We start from the raw sequence: 19,800 nt of genomic DNA on the forward strand, positions 1-19,800 counted from the left end.
GATTAAAATATATTCCTGTCTTTAAATAATTCATGTGAATTAGACAAATACAGTTTAACATGTTTGTACATTTAAAGCTTGTGCCAGTAAAAATGTAATATAGACTGAAGTGAATTGCTTCAGAACGCTTAGTTCTGCTGTGGACAGCAAAGTCATCTTAAAATATGTTCGTGAGAAAACAGTTGTTTCAATTTGTAATAATCTTGTGCTTATGCTGCTTTCATGCCACGTCAAATGTTTCAAAAGAAAAAAGTCTGATTTTCTTTGTCTTGATATTTCTGTATAGAAGATACTGTGGGTTCCTGACAGTTCTGATTCGTGCTCTTAATATGAAATTTAGGATATTAAAAGTGCGACATGGCAGGAACGCAGCATTAGGCTTTTTCTGTCACAACCCTTTCATGTCACGTGTACATGGCTCCATGTAGGTACTCCAGCCTGTGCGCGCTCTGTTTTCTTCTCTCCTAGTGGTCAGAAAAACAAACAAACAGAAACAACTATTCAGCCAGGGACGAATACTGAACGTTCAACAATTGTACTTTCAAATTCGCGTTTGCACACCTTGTCTTTTTTAAATTCTTCATACTCTGGATTGTCAGTTGGTAATTCAAGTCGGCATAGTGGACAGGAGTTGGTCTGATTTAACACAAAAAGCACAGTCAGGTTATTTAATTAGCCACTCGCACCCTTTCGGTACGTATCTGGTGAAGAATGTGATTGTGAAATTCTTGTGCTTTACCTTCCCCAACCAGGGCAGTATACATCCTGAGTGGAAAAGGTGTTTGCAAGGCATTTCTCGAACCGTCTCTTGTTCCTCAAACTCCAGCAAACACACAGGACACTTGAGACCTTTGTCTGTGACCACAAGAAGCCTGATTAACATGATTCATTCTAGTAATGTTAAAATATAATATACTTCACATCCACACTATTAGGTTTGTCGCCCATCAGCTGTGTGTAACCATCATCTCTCACTCTGTTGTCATCAGTTTCTTCTTCTTCTACATTTTGTTTCTGGTAGTAAGAGCTTTATAGATGAATTACTTTATAGATTAACACACTGAATGCTACTGGAGCAAATGTTACCTGCTTGCTCTGGAGAAATGACGACCACTGTGAGGGTCTGAACTGCAGTTTTGGCAGCTGGAGGAGGAAGACGCTGGTCCCAGTCTGACAGGTCAAATGCTCCTGAGTCAAGCAAGTCCAAGCCCTGCATTAAAGACCTGGGCATGCAGACAGACAGTCAGTGCACTGTTAGTCAGTGTGAAGCAGAACTTTGTGAATGAGGAGCGTTCAGCCTCACCTGGCCAATTCAAGCAGAGCATTCTGGCGATATTGTTCCTCTGGGTTGGTGGGCTCACAGTCATGTTCATCAAAATAGGAAGCCATTCTGGTCCAGACTTTGGTCGTCTCTTCTCTTTATTGATACCTGACAGGCAAACGTATGTTACTTGCCAAAATAAAAGTGTTATAATTATTACTATGATGTTGTTGTAATTATTTACTAAGTACTTTTACTGGAATTTACATCGCCCAATTGTGTCTAACTCTTACTAATTACTGTAAGTAATCATCATGACCTTTACACGTTAGGATTGACTGATTACTTTTGATCAATGTGTCCGAGTTCAGGCAAAAGACAGAAGATGAAAAGTTTCGCATTATTTTCAAATCACGTTAATGCTTATTTTCTATTGTTTTAAAACGTTTAAGTACTAAGCAGCAGCAAGCACAAAAGGCAGGGCTCATCCAATAAAATGGAAAAATAAAATAACTACAATAACCTGCAAAATACCCAAATACGATTGTAACGTTAATAAAATCCTTCGTTATCTGATAAACAATGACACACAGCGACATTATACTCTGATTATTCACTTTGTTTGGTATAGTGAGGACGCTAGAAAGACCTTATAGTTTCTTCAAAAAATTCAAAACATACTATAGGAAAGTAGAGCGTTAAATCTTTAAACAACTCTTGATCGGATTTAAGAAATTAGATCGACCAACCTGAAATGTTAGCAACAAATAACATTTGTCATTCTTCCGGTAATGATAAGTTAACCACGTGGTACATTGTCCAATCACAGCAGAGCGCCGCGCTCTTTCTTCTTCTCTACAGGTTTACTGGTAGCTCCCAAACAACTTTGTTACATTACCGCCACCATCCGGTGAAGGACGTGCAGCTTTCTCCGTAATATTAATATTTCGATAACGTCTTAAAAATAATCTCCGTCTTTTACTTTTCTTGGTTTTTCTTAAGTAGAAAGCTGATGAATGGGGTATTGTACAGAAAAGACATTAATGCACCAAAACAAATCATATCACACATTAAGCCCTGAGACACCATTTTGATACCCAAACAAAAATTTATTGGCATGATCAGACCAGAAGTGAGGAACCTCACTATTCAGAACTACTGACATTCAAAGTAAAAATGAAAAAAAAACAGACATAAAAACAACTCAAAGAAGGTATGGCTTTGGTTAAATAACACTCTACTAATTTGATTTGAAAAGACACCTCTTACATGATCTCTTAAATAGAGTGAGGAAAATATTAAGGCTCTACACTTCCCTGAAAAAGACAAAAGGCCAGATATATCTTGCATGTCAACAAAAACCATGTACAGACCCAATCTGGTGGTCATTTACAGTAGACTCAAGTTGCTGAGGGAAACTGAGTAACCTCAGTCCTACGATTTATTCTCGAGGACCACCATGCTCTTATTTTTGTAGTCTCTATTTTCACTGGGCTCAGACAATTAACTGCAAACATAACTGTGGACTATTGACCTATTCTATCAAAATACTATCAGTATTTTGCCAGTGTTATTAGACACGGTACTGATAGACTGGCACAGACAGCCAGTTACTTAAGAAGTAATATACACTGATGCTGTTATTCCCCAGTTGCATAGTTATTGGAATATCACAGGCTGAAATGACTTGTTTCAAAATAGTAAACATTCATCAGCTTATCAATACAGTAATGACACAACATTATCAAAGTATCTTTGCAATGCCTTCGCACCAGCCCTCTTGCTCTTAGAATGAGTGGTTATTTAACACAAGTACACGCTAAGCATGTTGGCACTTTGCTTACAATGTAGCTGCATTGAATATTTACAAAACACTTCTCAGGATTTATGCAGTAACGGCTGTTGAAGAGATACATAATATTCTCCCAATATCTTAGTGAGGTTCCACTTCACTGTATGACAACAGTTCAATAAACTGATTTCTGATTTTTGCATTTTGTGCAGTGAAAAGACAAGGAATGATGTGACAGCACAAAAATGTGAGAGTTGTTCAAATGTGTAATAGAGAGTAAATGCTGCATGCAAAAAAATGCATGTGCTTTGATTTGTAAAAGGTGATTAATTCAATTGTTGATTCATTTATAAAGGAAACTCAGCTTTGTCACAATGTGGTATCAACATTCTTCTAAGCTTGAATGGGTGAGTCTAAAGACACAAAAAATCATTTCACACATCAAATAACTATGAATTATGAGTAAGCAAATGGTCAATCAGTTTATGCAACTGCTCTGTGTTGTTCCATGGATAAAAGTATCTAAAAGCATTTTACTTTTATCAGTTGTGAAAACAATTTATATTGTGATGCTAAAATCAACAGTTCCCTGCCACAGTTTTCAGACACGCTCAACCAGTGAGCAACGTCATGCAGAGTATTTCATGTCTCTCTACGATGTTTAAAATTTCACTGTTTTCTACGAAAACTAAAAAGATCTGAAACAAAATGTGAGAATTACGAAAAAACAGAACCGCCTTTTTGCCTGTAGAAGATATAAAACACACCCAAAAAGATGTTGTCATGTGAAAAAATGCAATGTCCTTCAAATATTGAGCAGGTCTGCGTCACATTAAGGTCTGAGGACCACTTCAAAAACCCATAGAAGCTTCAAAAACAAATTGCCATTAGTTAAAAAAGGGGAACCTTTTCCACATTTCTGAATGACCTATTAAAGTATTTTAGTCTGGCAGAGACAACAGCTTCACCAACATGCACATAATCCATACATACTTCCAACACCTCCACCTACAAACATTATCCATTCTTGCCTTACCTGTGCTAAGGAAACTTATCTAAACTTAAAGGCTCTCTCTAACTCCCTAACTGAACAGCTTGATGAAGCAGCTGTGGCAGTAGGGTTTGTCGTTTTGTTCTTTAAAGGTGCCTTTGTTAAGCTGCTTCAGGCAGAAGGCACAGACGAAGTGCTCCGGGTGGAATTTCTTGGACATGGCTGTGATACAGCGACCTGTGATTGGTTTCTGACAGCCGGAGCAGAGGGAACCACGGCGCTCGTGGTAGTGCACTTCACAGTAGGGCTGGCTGTCGTGCTCAAAGAAACTGCCATTGACAAACGGAGTGAAGCACTCCTGCAGACACAAACAGAGATAGATGTTGTTACTCTTCTATTATTCTTATCTTGTGATAATGTACATATTAAATGATGAGTAATCTCAGGTACATTAAATAGATAAACAAACATTTGTCAACAGAATGACAAAAAGGCATGATACAGACCCTGCAAACGAAACACTCAGGATGCCAAAGGCAGTTCAGTGCGGAGATGTAATTTTCCAGAATGGCTCTGGCACAGCCGCCACATTTCGGTGCAAACATGTCAAAGTAATCCTTCCTGCAATAAGCTTTTCCATCCTTTTCATGAAATCCTTCAGAGGAAAAAGAAAACAAATCAAGTCAGAGTGTATAATTTTATACTTACTTACTAATTTTCTAATAAAGAAAACACACTACCCTCTGGACCAAAGAAGGATCCACACTGAGCACAGAAGAAGTGTTCAGGATGCCATGTCCTGTCCAGAGCCGTTACAACTTTCTGGAAAGACATTACAACATTAATAGGTGGCCAACGTATACAGTAGATACAGAAGATACAGAAAACATGACAACACATGTAAAGAGCAATGACTCACATCCAGTATAGGTCCGTTGCAGTAGTAGCATCGTGGAGAGAACAGGTTATGGTAATCTTTCTCACAGTAGGGCTGTCCATCTCGCTCAAAGAAGTTCCTGGAGCCAATTTCCTCTTGACAGTGTGTGCACACAAAGTGCTCAGGATGCCATGTGCGTCCCATAGCAGTCACCACCTGGACAAATAGAAAGTTTATTATTTCATTATATTAATTTAAATTCTAGATGCATCATCTTACCGGGGGCATCTCACCTGTCCCACAATTGGCTTACAGCAGGCACCACAAACTCCTTTAGCTACTGTCTGCACACCTAGTTTGTTGAGGTCAGACTGCAGGCTGCCAAGCATGTTGTCCAGCTTGTTAACCTGTGTCGGGGGCCCACCCTTTCCTTGGGCCATAATCTGAAATAGTTGAAAACCGTTGTGTTGAAGATGTACATGAACCAAACAGAAATATAATAAAATAAACTCAGTGAGAGATATTGAAGTCTGAGGATACTACAGCTAAATTCATTACGGTATGCTTCATAGAAGTGTGAAAAGAAAGCATAAGAAACAGGGGTTCATGCCTGCATTGAAGGGAAGATTGGGTCATACTCTGTTTGGCAGCCTACAGAAACCAGGACTTTAGGCAGTACAGGTGTAACTGGCTCCACTGGTGGAGGCCGGATTGGGGTTTCAAGGACAGGGAGATGGGGCTCTGGTTTGGGGGCAGGGGGTTCCTGAATTGTGGCTGGTGGAGGAAAAGGTTTTATAATCTGCCGAATTGGTGCAACCGGTTCCAGGATGTGACGAGGTTGATGAGGGGGAGAAGGAGGTGGAGGAGGTGGTGGTGGTGGTGGTGGAATAGGGACAGGGGGCCGCTGTACTGGTAGTGGTTGCTTAGGTTCTTCTACAACAGGCGGGCGGCGAGGGGTGGAGGGAGAAATAGGTGGGAGCACCTTCCTTACAGGGACAGGCGACTCTGGGGGAATTATGATCTGAGGAAGAGAGAAAAATGGAAAGAGGGAAGCAGACACAGAGGAAAAGGTATAGGAATTAACTGGGGAAAAATTATTTGGGAAAACTGGTGAGCACACTGAAGCCAACCTTGTCGACCTCACTGGTGGCTCCATCAGGACGGAAACGCTGGGGTTTGGATGTGACGATCACACCCTCAGTCAGCCAGTCATCAGACTGTTTACGTCGTCGCTCTGAGCGGCCGATCCCAAACTTTCCCTGAAGCTCCTCTATGAGGCGGTCTTGGGAACTGTTCTTGTTCACAATGATGGGTCCCATCTTCCTGCGCAGGTGACCATCTCGGTACATGGGGTGCACGTTTGGAGTCTCCTTAGTGCGCCTAATCACTGACTTTATCTAAGGAGGATGGTGAGCAGCTCATCACATGTCCAATCATAAATCAGCTGAAGCAGTCACAGCAGAGTTCTGGGCAAGTAGGTGAGTGGATAAACTGTGGGTTTTTAGATCAAGCTGAGATGCAGCGGTGAATGGGCTTAGATCACACTTCATGCACCTGCATGCCTATATCAGTTTCACAACATGTCACGTTAGAGTCTTTAACACAAACCTGGTCCAAAAAGTAGCTTTTAGATAGACAATCTGGTTGACATGTACCATGCCAAGTGCTGGTAAAGTATAATAAATATACTTTTCCTCTATGCTTTCAAACTTGCATGTTTTCCTAATACTCATATATACATATACAATACTATATATACATATATTCTATAACAGAGTACACACTAGTAGTTAATCTTTATATTCAGACACTAGCGTAGAATAAGCAAGAGCAAACAGCAAATCCAAATAAGAGCGCTACATGTGTCAGGCAGCAGCGGCGGTGCATACATGTCCAGATGCAGAAACTCTGTCTATACTGGGAGTTTGCAGCAGTGGCAAGTCCAGTGCCACATCAGGGGTCCCGGGGCATGTGGATGGTGTCATGGAGTCATCCATCCAGCTGGCCTCCGTCAGTGGGGTCATGCTGCCATCTGTGTATGGCCTCTCAGTGTAAGGCGTCATGGTGCCATCCAGTCCATCGTGGAAAGACATTGACAGTTCCTCATCAGCCCAATCTAGATCTCCATTGCCATCAGTGCCTCCATCCACTGAGTCATCTGTGATGGTGTTAGTGGTGCTTGTGAAAGTGTCAGGCTGCACACTGTTTCTGTCCATGGGCAAGATGAGCTCCTCATGCACCTCCTGCATTCCTCTGCCCAACTGTGGTTCCTCCACATGTGCTGTGGTGTGATTCTGTGCAAAACTCATTTCTAGCAGCTTGTCTAGTGCCTCATCCAGGGACGGCTCCAGCATGTGAGGTTGCTGTACTGCGAGCGGGCTGACCCTCTGGGCTGAGGGTGTTGACTCCAAATGCTCTCTGCTGTGGCTGGTGAAGGTCAGTGCAGAGGGGGGCAGTGCAGGGGGAATCGTCAATGCAGAGATTGGAGATAGTGGGGATGTTTTTAAGAAAGCATGTGCAGAAGGTGCAGATAGGCTAGAGACAGTAGCAGGGATGGGTGAAGGACTCTTTGGAGCTGAGAGAGGAGGGGTGAGGTTTTTTGAAGGAGGAGGAGCAGATAAATTCAAAGCAAGGTTGTTGTAAGAAGCAGACCCTTTGCTCATAGTGTCAGGACCACAAGAAAGTTTACCAGTAGCTGAGGGTGAGACCCGTTCCATAGATGGACTAGGGGACTTGGAGGATTTGTGGTCCAGGACAGTGTTAACTGAGGTAAGAGAGGGGGTAGTGGTGGAATTGGAGGGACTGGGGCTATTCCTCATCAAATTGGAGTTAGAGGAAGACTGAGAGAGGACTAGGAGCGACTTGGTTTGGGATGACAGCATGGTGGCAGACACATCTATGGCTGAGTCCAGGTCAAGGTCACTGGCTGCAGACAATGAGGACAGAGGACTGGGTGGAGGGAGATGATTTGGATGGTAAACTGAAACACCACCGTCACCTCTATCCTCATCTATGTGCAACTCTAGACCATCAGGCAAAGAGAACAGAGGAGAGGCACAGCCAGACGGTTGGGAGAGAATAAGCAGAGGAGAAACCACTGGGTTGATGGAGGAAGAGACTGGAGGATGAAGACAGGTGGAAGACGCTGCTGCTGGGTCCAGCATAGAGCCCAAATTACTGGGCTAGAGAACAGAGAAATGTGAGAGTAAGAAAGGAAAAAGAAAATGACAGGAGAGGTTACAAAAGACCTCTTAGCTTTTGCTTGTTGATAAAGTGTAGTCTTTTGACTCCCTTTGCTTATTACCTTAAAGTCAGACAAAGAGGCCATCAGCTCATCTAGCTCTCTAGTGGCACAGGAAGCTGAAATTCTGGCTTGCTGCTGGGAGGGTGTGTCCAAATCACTGTGGCGAGCAGTGGGGCTGCAAAAAGATGTACGATTTGTAATTACACGCAAACATTAAAATGGCACAACAGCAGGACTTAAAATACCCATAATTCCCACAAGATTCCTCACAAGATGAGAAGCCAAATCTTTTCTCTAGTCCAGAGCTGTTACACATCACACTAAGATCAGATAACAAGCTCCAACAGGTGCTATATTACCTCACTCTTCTATTAAAATTTACAACTGGACACCCCGAGACTACAGCTGACAGACCAGCTGACTGTCAGCTTTTACATGTGCTCTGTCCACAGGAGGATAATTTTATTCCAGTTTTTAAATTTTTGTTATGATGTGTGTACCTAGAACTGAAAAGGTGGTTATGGGAAGTCGTCACTGTTTTTCTTTTTTGCTTTTAACTGCCACAGTCATCCAAGAAAGCAAAAGAGGTTGGCAAATGATAGCCATAGATCCGATCTGTAAACTAGCCACCTTTGTGTTGTAAAGTACAGAAGCAAAGATTTCAAAGCCCAGCTCAGGGTGAGTTGACCACACATAATCACATGTTTTGGCAGATACATTGATATCAATAACAGACAGCTGTTAAATGGAGCATATTCTTACAGAATACCTTGTGTTTGACACTTTTTAAATGTAACTCTTACGTATTGACAATCTGAAGCAGCAAAGGGGTGAAAAAGTGAGTTGAGGCAGCATTTAAACGTTTCTCTTAAGCACTGGTTTCATTCTTCCCATATGTACTTACACAAGTTGTATAGACAAATGCAGCAGCATGAACGACTTTAAGAAAAGATGAAGGGAAAGTGTGCACCACTAGAAAATGCATTTGAAGTTGTAGTGGGGGGACTGTACCTTGGTGAAGGTACAGAGCCCTCCAGCTCATTCAGAAGACTTTCCACGGTGGGTCGGGACTCATCCAACTTCGTTCCATTCCTCTTGGGCTTCTCCTGAGTGGGGGGGCCTACCAAGATGTCAGGGGTGCTGCCATTCTCGTAGTGGGTGATGCTGCAAGATGGTAAGGGTGGAGCAGCCTCCTCTGTGGACAAATGACAACTACAATTAATTCTGCTAACCACAAACAGTGCTTACAAAGCAGAGGGATGCATGTGTGTCTACCTGTGGTGGGGAATGAAGGGGAGCTCTGCTGTACAGCGTTAAGTTCCAACAGGAGCCTGTCAAGCTCTGAGAGGTTACTGCCCAGGGCAGAGGTCATGGCTGCTGTTGATGAGTCTGATGACTTCTGTTTATTTGGAAAACTGAAAAGATGGAAAGAAGAAACCAAGCAATAACAACTAGAGGTAAAAGACAACATGATATTAGTTTAAATATACGTGTATTTGGTGGAAGTTTGACTATTGGCAGCAAGGAGCAATCGGTTTTCATGTTGTACTGCTAATTCATATTTGGGAGTAGTGAGATGCAAAGTGCTAAAATCACAAAGAACAAGACTGTAACACTAAACTAATAAACATGAAGATAATGCATACGATATTCACATATTGGTTAGGGCTGAAGGATATAAATACTAGTAACACTAAGTAAATCTTGACGAGTTACAATGGAAGTATCTAATAATACATAGAATAGTTGAAGGGTTCGGAAAGCTACCTGTAGACGTGGTCCTCTTCAATGTGAGACAATGGAGAGCTGCTACTGTCCCTGGACCACGAACTCTTCTGGGCTGAACCTAACGACTGCAAAATACACATCAATTAGTCATACCTACCCACTGAAGAATGACAAGACAGGATGAAAAACATATTGCTCAATTTCCTGTTGTTTTTTATCAGATTTTGATCAGAGGCACAGAGACACACCTGAGAGAAATACATGCTGCTTTTTACTCTTAACTGGTAAAGCCCTAAACAAAACTGTTTGTTAAATTGCTTCATGGAAAAACATGAGTTAAAAAGTGAGGTTCCAATTAAATACCTGCTGAGAGGAGTGGTGAGAGTCCGACTGATCTACCAGAGAACCATTCAGAGCCTCAGCTGTGGGCGGGGGAGGGACTGGAGGTGGAACTGACACATCCTGGTATGATTGTCCTCCGGTAGGGATGGAGTAGGGCGTCTCATCAGGCAAGAACACAGGCCGCTTTGAGATGTGGGACGTAGTAGATTCCAGGTCCGCCAGCAGCGCATCTAAATTAAATGTAGCTTATATAAGATTTATTTTGTTGCAAGACGCACTACAACATGAGAAGATATCTTGTACTTGCCAAAAGAAATCAATGGCAACATACAAAGCAAATCTGTGATTGTCAAATGAAACTAATATTTGAAAGTCTAGATTTGCAGCTGCTTTTAGTGTTGATTGGATCTTATTTATTAGATAAGATATTTCAACCTACAAACATGCCCGAGCTGGAGACTAGTTCATTTTTTACTGAGAATTAAATCTTATTCTGAGAATGACTGTGACCAACTGAAGTGAACAAAAAAAGACAGTGTTTCTGAATACTGTCCAGGGTTGAGGGGGTACAGTGTTACCCCACTGAGTGTCCAGAGTGAGGAACGCAGGAACAAAATAGACTCTTACATCACACAATCCATGCATCCTCAGCCTGTCCAGAATAGACAGCAATCACTGGCTGCATACTTGGACCTGTGACAGTCTGTTTCAAAGAATCACTGCACAATTAATTTATAGAGCCAGAAAAAAGGTTGGAAAATTGTCCAAATAACTAAGAAGAAAGGTATCTTACTGAGTTGCTGTCATTTCTAAAATATAATCTATGTAGCTAAAAGTTGAAGGTCTGGAGGTTATTTCAGAAAAAAATGAATGAACATGAATGGAATAAATGTAATTCTTTATGATTTAAAAATATTATACCGACCACTATAGTATTTTTGAGTTGTCATCTAAATATTTCTACTTCTACAAACAATCAACCATTATTTTAAACAAAGTTGCAATATATTAAACAATATTTAATGTAAAAAGTCTGAAAAATTGGCAAGCTTTGAAATTGTGAGAAACCCCAGTACCTGTACTTTGATTAATTTTTCCAGCAGCTGTGTCTGTAATATCCTCCAGCCAGGGTTATATGTGAAGTAGACAGCAGTACAGGCAAAGATAGTGTGAGCAACATGAAATGATAACATGCTGCTACTGTACTGGGGGGAGTGGGGAGTGGTTTTAGAGCCAAAACTGGGTGACCGTATTCTTTCAACAACAGTATCATTTCAGTGTTCCTATAAATTAATCACAAACACAATGGAAAGTTTCCTAGTGCCTTATCATACATAAATTTGCATCTACAGATTGTAACTTCAAATTTCTGTATTTAAATCTAAAAAGAGAGCAAAAATGGCAAAAGATTAAATGCTCAACTGAGATTAAGGAGGATAAGTTTATAGGTTAAGTGTTATGTAAACCAGAGTCTTTCACACACAACTTTACATCTGCCATATTCAGTCACAATACTTTACCATAGTCCCAAAGGAGATCCTGCCCAGGCAGAAGCTAAATGTTTAGGTCACGAAGTTTGAACCATAATGTTCATAAACCACAAGGGAGCACAAGCCTATTTAAAGCAGTACGCTCAGCGAGAAGCCGATGTCTGTGCAAATGTGCTGAAATATCATGACCAGCTCAAAATAAGCTGCACCTGGTGCTGACATGCAAAACAAGGCCTTACTGAAGTTGACTTTGTCACTCATAAAACAAAGCGTCCAGAGAGAAAAATACCACAACACGTTTTGGGACAGAGATGAGTCATCTAAAATTCTGCACAGGATTTAGATTTAACATGAATATTTCTTATGTAGCAGATCTTCAGAAATGCCCCAACACTTACTAATTATGGATATATATTCCTAGAAAGTTCAGAGTAGTCATGACAGAGAGGACACACATAATGCCCAAAACACTTGTAGACAAAAGGCAGGTCTTTAAGACTTTGACAGCGTCGCTGCATTTATTACAATCGCTCGAACCTCCTGATATTACACAAGTGTACCCATGAACTCCAGAGTGGATCCAGAGGACATCCATTGATTACTCCTCTATTCATTCCTTTGTGTGTTAAATGTCTTTAAAGTAGATTTTTTACTTTATTGTAATGACAAAGTTTTTTGTTTGTCTAAAATCAATCAGTAAAACCTGAAATAGTGTAAGTGTTTCTTTGAGGCCTTCACTCTCAGTGTCTCTTCAATCAAATGGGTTTTATAGAAGACCTGTATTAAAGTGGAAGCACAGTAATTCGATCGATCAGTCAATGGACAAAAAAATTATTTGTGTTTATCTTAATAACCAATTAATCATAATAATAGTAAATGTCGAAGCCAAAATACTAAATCACTAGATCCTGAAAAAGCATTTGGTGTTTTTACACTAAAACAATAAACAATAAATTTGACTATAAAACGAGTCAAAATTTAAGAAATGTTAGGTTTTAAAAAGCAGCTTTAAAACAGTAGGAAATTAACTGAACTGAGAGTTTGAAATTGACTTGAAATATGACTTCATATAGATGCCACTATAATCACAGCTGCACATGCACCAGCATGGATTCTGCTATTTCTAGATCAGAACATACTAGAATAAAAGAACCACATTAGGGAAGAACTGTAACATAGTCAGACCTGTTTAAGTTTAGTGTCAGAAAAGTCTAATTACTAAATCCAAAATGCCAGCTTGTATCCTTTTATAGCCCTTGAGTAAGTGGTCTGTATTACACACTCTATTCTTGACAACGTGTACATGGATCTTACAATAATACTAAAATGAGTAATTAATATAATTTACTGCAGGTGACAAAAGCATAAAAACCTGAATATGCTACTGAAATTATGATGCTTTCTCTAGGGATGGCAGCATTGTATGTGTGATAAAGAGGTATTTTTCAGCCTCAAAAAGGTTTGGTCCATGAAGGGTTAGAAGCATTAAGAATGCAAACATGCACTGTAAGCCAAGTAACAGGCTAATCTTTTCCATTCCAGACAGGGGGTAGGAACCACAATGGACAAAGTCCAACTCTGCTCTAACAGCATCCTAACTCAATAGGCCATTGTGCAAGGTCTGGAGGATAAAAGCTGTCATCAAAAAGAGCATGACTGTGACTAATAATTCAAGATGAATTTATCAAACCTCAGTCAAACCATGTCTAGATTTACTTTAACACTAACTCTGTCTGACAGAGGAATCATCTGTGGTCACACTGTTGTAACTAATGTTCATCATGTTCAACAAACAACTCTGAACTTATGTGGACACTGTACACATACTTGTGGCAGTGGGCACATGTATAAACTTGTCTGTGCACACCCCTCCTCACCCAAGGCTTTACCAAGGCTCTGCAGCGTTTATCAGATGGGAGTTTAGGTGCATGGAGAATTCCACACATTCCTCTGTTCGCTCCATAGAAACAAACCAATCAGGCAGGGGACACAGGGAAGGTGGCTCTAACAAAGGGTACACATGGTTGCCTTAATGCTGTGAAACATCCAATGTGTCTTAACAGAAATCAAAACTATGGTTCGAAATAAAAGCAGAATAGATATTCCTCTTTAGCAAAGGTTTCTAGGTAGAGAGACTGTGAGGAATATATTTAAACACAAAACTTCATCTGTCAGTCCAAAAAATGAAAATAATGTGTTGACAATTGCAGGAGCTACTCCACTAACTACAGCATGCTTTGAATTCCAGGATAAGGGAGATGTCAATGTTTTTACTGTCCATTTCCCACTCCATTTCAGCATGGAGTACAGAGCAGGCACCAGGACCAGTTAAGATTTTTTTCTATTAACATGTGGGCAACGCTGATAGGCTACCAGGGTCCACAGCTCACCTGTTTATAGCCAGGGAGCAGACAAAAACAGCCCCCACACCGCAACCCTACCCAACACGATATTTATATCAAACAAGACGGGCAGGGGCCAGGGAGAGGGGTGGAGGGTGAGATGCCAGTGAGACAGACAGCAAAGATTAGGGAGAAACCAGGCACAGAGAAACAAAAAAAAAATAAATAAATAAAGACATAAAAAAAACAGCAAACACATCAAAAGATGAATAATATTCAAATAAATAAATTACAATGTACAGATAACAACTTGTTAGTTCATTACATCTCACAAACCAAGGATGAATGAAGGCATCTTAGGATGATAACTTCAAAATAAATGTACCTAAAAATATACCACCAGGCAGCCCCATATCAGAAAGATGACACCCCCCTTGGGAGAGAGCTAAGCCAAAATAAAAACCACTTCCCCAACAGAACACTAAATCAGAGACAGAGGAAAGAATTCATTCATAGGAGGACAATATGTCATGTAATTGGATTGAATGAGGAAGATGCTCAAAGAAAGGCTGTCTTGTCTTTCTTATGCTGAAACACTGACCTAAACACCCAGCCGCACGACTGGTAGATATCCAGCAAGACAGTAAGAACGGCCATCCACAATATCCTGATAGACTGGGTCACTGTGAAGTTTGCCCACATCACCCAAACTGGCAGAATCATTTAATATATATATTTTTTTTTTTGTGCTTGTGTGTAATTCAGCTTACCAGAATAAGGTTGTTGCATTATTTGTGAGTGTTGTGTTTGTAATGTCCTTTGTTGCTAATTACTGACAGCTGCCACAGATACAAAAAAGACTGAAATAAAAATAAACAAGAACTCTATGGAACATGTTTTTTTCTACATGAACTTTTAAAAATCATTAAAGTAAAAACAACAGGCAGTAACACGTGAATGTTGTCTTAAAGCAATTGTACAAAGCCGCCTGTAAATTAGTTTCTATATGACTAACCAGTTGTGTAAATGTTTGACACCTGTTGCTTAAGATAAGTGTTTACAAAAAGCTTAACAGAGTTTTATACCCAGCCCTAGTAACAGACTGTGAGGTGTCAGCAATGCAGACACAAAACTTAAATTGTATGACATTAGAATGGAGGGAAAAAACAGAAGTGTAATGTGGTGTTTACAGATATGAACTTCTCTCGTCTTTGAACATGCCCTCGGGCGTCCCCAAGTTTAAATAATGTTAGAACCCAGCAGAGACTCAGATTCCTGCTGCATTACCCAGACCTGTCACGAAAATAATCAGCACTGTTCTCAGAGCCAAGTTACAAGGCCAGGGAACAAGGCAGGCGTGGAAACAGCATGACCAGGGGAAGAGTGAAAGGCGCTACTAGTGAAGTCACAATGTGGTACTACAGTATTAAATAGGAAAACCCCTGTTCTAGCAGCAGGACCTCAGGCTCGAGGACCACCGCTGCACCCTCTAACAGTGTTTGCTGGCTTCCAGCACTGACTCTGCTCATTGTTTTTGTCCTCTGTTTCCTGAGGATGTGGGGCAGGGTCTGTTGCCTAAGCGATGAGGTCAGCCATGCAGTTCTCTCTTCCCCAAATCCAGAACAGGATGGGTGTGGGATTCATGAACAAGAGTGATTTACAGTCAGGAGCTTCCCTATGGCTAAGCAGGCAAGTCCACTGGTTAGGCATGGTATGCACTAACCTTACAGCTCTCAAAGGGTGATGATAGCTAGTCTGGTAACACTAACTCTGTGCTGCTCAGACACTTAGACACAGAAACCACTAAAGACCTTCTAAGATCTTTTGGTATGCTGTGCAAACGCTGTAAACATTTAAAGACCATGCTGCTTACATCTCAGCCAACTTTTACTCCTGCCTGGAGAACAAGGTGTTCCTCTGCAAATTGATCACAGTAAATATACCAGGACTGCTGTGTGTTCACAAAATATTTTTATGCATGTGCTGCTGCTGTGTTAGGCCACGTAGCCACCTCCTGCAGATACGTATGGGACTTGTGTGTCTGCACACTATAGAGCTGAGCAGCTCACACTGGTATATAAGATGTCGCCACTTCAGTGACAAATAGTATCTGCTCTCTGTGATATTTATTCTGAGATGATAGAATAAGACATGTTTGTAGACTGGTAGGGTAATGCACATTATTCTTTCTATCTGTTCCTCTTCAATGCATTCACTTCCAATCCTCATGAAAGTAAAAACACTAGTAAAATTACTACCAACAGAACAGTTTTACAGGAGACCACAGAATATTAAAAACGTACAACAACAGCTCAATTCAGTCAAGACTCTTGATTCAACAGTTTATCAAACATGAAATGCGGTAGAAATGCTGCTTTTTTTTCCCGTGGATAATGTGTACTGTAAACAAAAAATTTTTAAGTCATATTTTGAAAACCAACCTTACCACTGTTGAAAAGATGTGGATTAGCCCTGGAGGAAAACAATATGATTAAATTTACAATTACTGAATAAGACTGTAGTTGCTGTATTAACAAAATGGGCTAAAGATTGGTTAACATGAAGGAACCACCTTTAGGTCCTTACGGTTTAGGTTTTTAATGTGATTTAATAGTGGATATTTCTTCATAAATATACAGTTATCAAATAGCCTAACAGTAAACCGAGACCCTTGACCTTTCTGGCTGACATATCTGTGATTTGTTAGTAATTAACAAGCCACCAGTTTAGTAAGAATTTACAGCTAAAAGGCGAATCTGTCTTGCTTGAGTGTTATTTTCTTTTTAGTCATGACCCTCAGTGTAATGCATGTCTGATTTTCTTCTGTGTTAACCTGCAGATACAGAGCAGGGCCTCTTTAGCCACTGAGGTCAGTCTACCTGAATCTCACACAATCCTGAGAAATTCACAGATTCTATTCTACAAACACAAAGTACAGCAGCAGGAGACAAAAAAAACAAACATACAGGACACTGTCACAATTGGTTTACGGGTCACATATGGGTGAAGACTTGTTCCATAAGCCATATCAGCAATCCTAATGTGGTCTGGCTGCCACCTGGCCTGTACTGTAAAAGACTGATGAGAGAAAACCTGAGGAAAACTCTGACTCAGAGGAACGGACTGGAATAGAGCTCACACTCTGCTGAGGGAATTCCCTTCCTCGAGCAGAAAGCAACGCAGGCGGATCAATATACACAGATAGAGAGGAGTCTGATCAGGTTTCCAAACAGCTCCATGTTGACTTGTCAGTCATGAGGGAGCCTCTAGACAAGAACCTGTGGGAGTTTTTAGCTGCGAGTTTACTGGAAGTAATGTAAACCACAGTCATAAAGTATTTACAGGTATTTAGTGTGGTTTGTTTTTGCAAATTTAGTGAGAGCGTGGGAGTGTTCTGCCACACGATGCATACAAAAATATTTACATCGTTACAGTAGAACCATTTACCTTAACAGTTCTCTCATCATCAGGTTACAAAACCTAAAAGCTAAGAGACATTTCTAATAATCTCTAATTGTCTACAATTACCAGAAGATCACAAAAGACCGAAACCATCAGCCTCTGTCTGGTGGCAGCACACATGGAGCTGAGAGTATGGGTAGGAGGTGAGTCATGACCCAGAGAGTATTTGGCCTTGGACCCTGAGTGATGTTCGAAATTCCTTAGCAGCCTCGCCCCCTCCTTCAGCCTGCTGTTCACACTGTTTCAGTGAGACTGCAGGCTCCCGCACAACCAACAATCAGGCCTTTCACTGGCCCATGGCAGCTAGAGCATCTAATGTGCCCTGGAGGTATTCTCACAGGCCAAGCTCAAAATATGACCCAGTGCCTCTCCACTTAAACAATTCACAAAGGTATCTTACTGTCTTTGTGACATGAGTATAATGGAAGCATTTCTACAAATACCTGTCATGCAGAGAAGGAGTAATTTATTCTGAATTAGCAAGGCAAATATAGCTAACTGACCAGCTGTTGAAAAACTAATAACAACAGAATTAGAAGTTCAAAAGTTCAGTGCCTAAGGTCAAGGGCCAGTGAAATAAAAAGGTGACTGGTTAGTGACACGCAAGAAATAGATGGAGCTGATAGACTGCATGGAGTCTACTATTTTGTTAAACGGATGAACACATATTCACATCTCGGGGTATTCCAACTAACACCTGGTGTTTCAGAACTTGTAATGGGTATTTTCCTTAGTAACACATTCAAATTAATTTGTGCATCAGCAGTTGGTATTGTCAAATGAACGCCAATTGAAATCCTAAAACCAGCTTTCATCAAAATGCTATGAAATGTCACTGTTCCTGGCAATTTTAGAAAATAACTAATCAGGATGAGAGGTTGTCTTCTATTTTTTAAATCGGACTATTGTGTAGTAATAGTAAATCACTATGCCAATTTTGTACTTTTATTAAGATGGTAGACAAAACGAAAAGAAAATGTAATTGTTAATACCCAATTAAACAAAGTAAACTAAGTAAGGCCTTTGACACAGTTACACTGACTACAAATGAGGTCTGTAATGCATATATTGGCCATATATAGTTACAGACATGGCTACACAAATATAAAATATAAAGCCTGCCCTGTAGTAGAAATCAGAGTAACAGCACAAAGCCACAAGACTAACAACAACTACGAATGTGTGTCTTAGTAGAAAGTGACACAGTGAGACATTTTTTCTTGAACTCATGACCCCATATGTGTACTCACACACAGTATTTTAACTACAGTACAACAATAATTCCCATATAGTCCTGGTCCCATCCTAGTGTGCTGTAGTGTGGCTTTCAATCTGTGAGACAGCAAAGTGAATTGAGAGGTCAGTAATTAACCCGAGGATCAGCAGCAGTTAAGGCTGCTCCATCTGACTGTAGACACACTACAGGGCAGCCAGGCCAAGGTGGAGCTCACATTGTGCTGCACCGAGCAGTCTAAATGGGGAGGCCTGGTGACTCCACCACTTCAAAGCTGGAATGAATAGCCTGGGGGGGGGGAAGTTGAGGAGGTAATGTAAAAGCTCGATGTCAAAATGTCAGCCAAACATCTCCTTTCTCTGGCACACAGGCTGATTAAAACGAGTTGGTCTGAGTGAGGAGTACCATTAGATCACCTGAAGCGTGCAGACAGGGAGAGTTTAAAGGAGCTGCTGCTGCTGGGGACTGACGTTAGCGGGTCCCAGTTGCTAGGTTAACTTACTACGATGCTTATCTTAAACCAAGTGGGCAAAAATGGGAACCGTACCAAACATTCACGCTGCCACGCCGTGCTGTAACACTTGAGGCACATATTAGCGAGCTTTTTCCCGAGCGAGGTGACAACAATGACCCAGAAACTGTGTTTGCAACATGAAATCTGGTCGTAACGTCAACTCCTCCACCCTGCTCTCCACTCCTCACTGGGCACTGTAGGGAAACACTGAGCTCTCTCAAAACAACTTCTTCACTTACCTAAATCGTCCATGGTGACTGTGTGTCTCCGTCCTGCGTCCCTCTTGTGTTTTGCTGAGCTTCTCGACTCCACGAAGTCTCAGTTTTCCTCTCTGGACTTCTGCACCGCTGCCCTGAAGTTGGTCAGGCGAGCTGTCGTGAACGCGCAGCAATAGATATGTATGTGTACTTTCCCAGAACGCGCGCTCTAACTGAATAATGAGCGACATCTAGCGGCCACAGGCTGCGACTACAGGTATCAATGGTAGACTCACACGTGTTTCTGAAAGTAACGATGGCATCTT

The 19,800-nt window shown here is 41.1% G+C and overlaps 3 protein-coding genes across 3 annotated transcripts; all 3 read right to left on the reverse strand.

The window, feature by feature from the left end:
* Nucleotides 1-395: 395 nt before the first annotated feature.
* rnf181 (ring finger protein 181) lies at nt 396-2,113 on the reverse strand. Its single transcript, XM_026342411.1, has 6 exons — nt 2,011-2,113; nt 1,304-1,429; nt 1,087-1,223; nt 740-855; nt 562-636; nt 396-464 (listed from the first exon to the last, which is right to left on the reverse strand). The coding sequence occupies exons 2-6, from the start codon at nt 1,387-1,389 to the stop codon at nt 405-407; spliced, it is 474 nt and encodes a 157-aa protein (XP_026198196.1). The 5' UTR covers nt 1,390-1,429; nt 2,011-2,113; the 3' UTR covers nt 396-404.
* Nucleotides 2,114-2,355: 242 nt separating this feature from the next.
* LOC113150916 (paxillin-like) lies at nt 2,356-19,653 on the reverse strand. Its single transcript, XM_026343667.1, has 11 exons — nt 19,517-19,653; nt 10,257-10,465; nt 9,933-10,018; nt 9,441-9,580; nt 9,177-9,360; nt 8,226-8,340; nt 5,215-5,364; nt 4,964-5,137; nt 4,785-4,866; nt 4,551-4,699; nt 2,356-4,402 (listed from the first exon to the last, which is right to left on the reverse strand). The coding sequence occupies exons 1-11, from the start codon at nt 19,527-19,529 to the stop codon at nt 4,136-4,138; spliced, it is 1,569 nt and encodes a 522-aa protein (XP_026199452.1). The 5' UTR covers nt 19,530-19,653; the 3' UTR covers nt 2,356-4,135.
* On the reverse strand, nt 5,377-8,219 carry LOC113150915 (protein piccolo-like). Its single transcript, XM_026343666.1, has 3 exons — nt 6,811-8,219; nt 6,052-6,318; nt 5,377-5,942 (listed from the first exon to the last, which is right to left on the reverse strand). The coding sequence occupies exons 1-3, from the start codon at nt 8,083-8,085 to the stop codon at nt 5,526-5,528; spliced, it is 1,959 nt and encodes a 652-aa protein (XP_026199451.1). The 5' UTR covers nt 8,086-8,219; the 3' UTR covers nt 5,377-5,525.
* Nucleotides 19,654-19,800: the final 147 nt, after the last annotated feature.

The sequence above is a fragment of the Anabas testudineus genome, chromosome 9 (assembly GCF_900324465.2).
Source record: "Anabas testudineus chromosome 9, fAnaTes1.2, whole genome shotgun sequence".
Lineage (NCBI taxonomy): Eukaryota > Metazoa > Chordata > Actinopteri > Anabantiformes > Anabantidae > Anabas > Anabas testudineus.

What these genes read in the sequence shown, in the direction of transcription:
- LOC113150915 (XM_026343666.1), bottom strand. Translation starts at nt 8,085, where the DNA reads ATGCTGGACCCAGCAGCAGCGTCTTCCACCTGTCTTCATCCTCCAGTC. An exon ending in GAGTTTCTGCATCTGGACAT is followed by an intron (nt 6,319 to 6,810) that starts GTATGCACCGCC and finishes CATCCTCCTTAG; the next exon opens with ATAAAGTCAGTGATTAGGCG. An exon ending in CCACCAGTGAGGTCGACAAG is followed by an intron (nt 5,943 to 6,051) that starts GTTGGCTTCAGT and finishes TCTCTTCCTCAG; the next exon opens with ATCATAATTCCCCCAGAGTC.
- LOC113150916 (XM_026343667.1), bottom strand. An exon ending in GTAAGCCAATTGTGGGACAG is followed by an intron (nt 5,138 to 5,214) that starts GTGAGATGCCCC and finishes CTATTTGTCCAG; the next exon opens with GTGGTGACTGCTATGGGACG. An exon ending in GCAACGGACCTATACTGGAT is followed by an intron (nt 4,867 to 4,963) that starts GTGAGTCATTGC and finishes ATGTCTTTCCAG; the next exon opens with AAAGTTGTAACGGCTCTGGA.
- rnf181 (XM_026342411.1), bottom strand. Translation starts at nt 1,389, where the DNA reads ATGGCTTCCTATTTTGATGAACATGACTGTGAGCCCACCAACCCAGAG. An exon ending in TACTGCCCTGGTTGGGGAAG is followed by an intron (nt 637 to 739) that starts GTAAAGCACAAG and finishes GTGTTAAATCAG; the next exon opens with ACCAACTCCTGTCCACTATG. An exon ending in AAGAATTTAAAAAAGACAAG is followed by an intron (nt 465 to 561) that starts GTGTGCAAACGC and finishes TCTGACCACTAG; the next exon opens with GAGAGAAGAAAACAGAGCGC.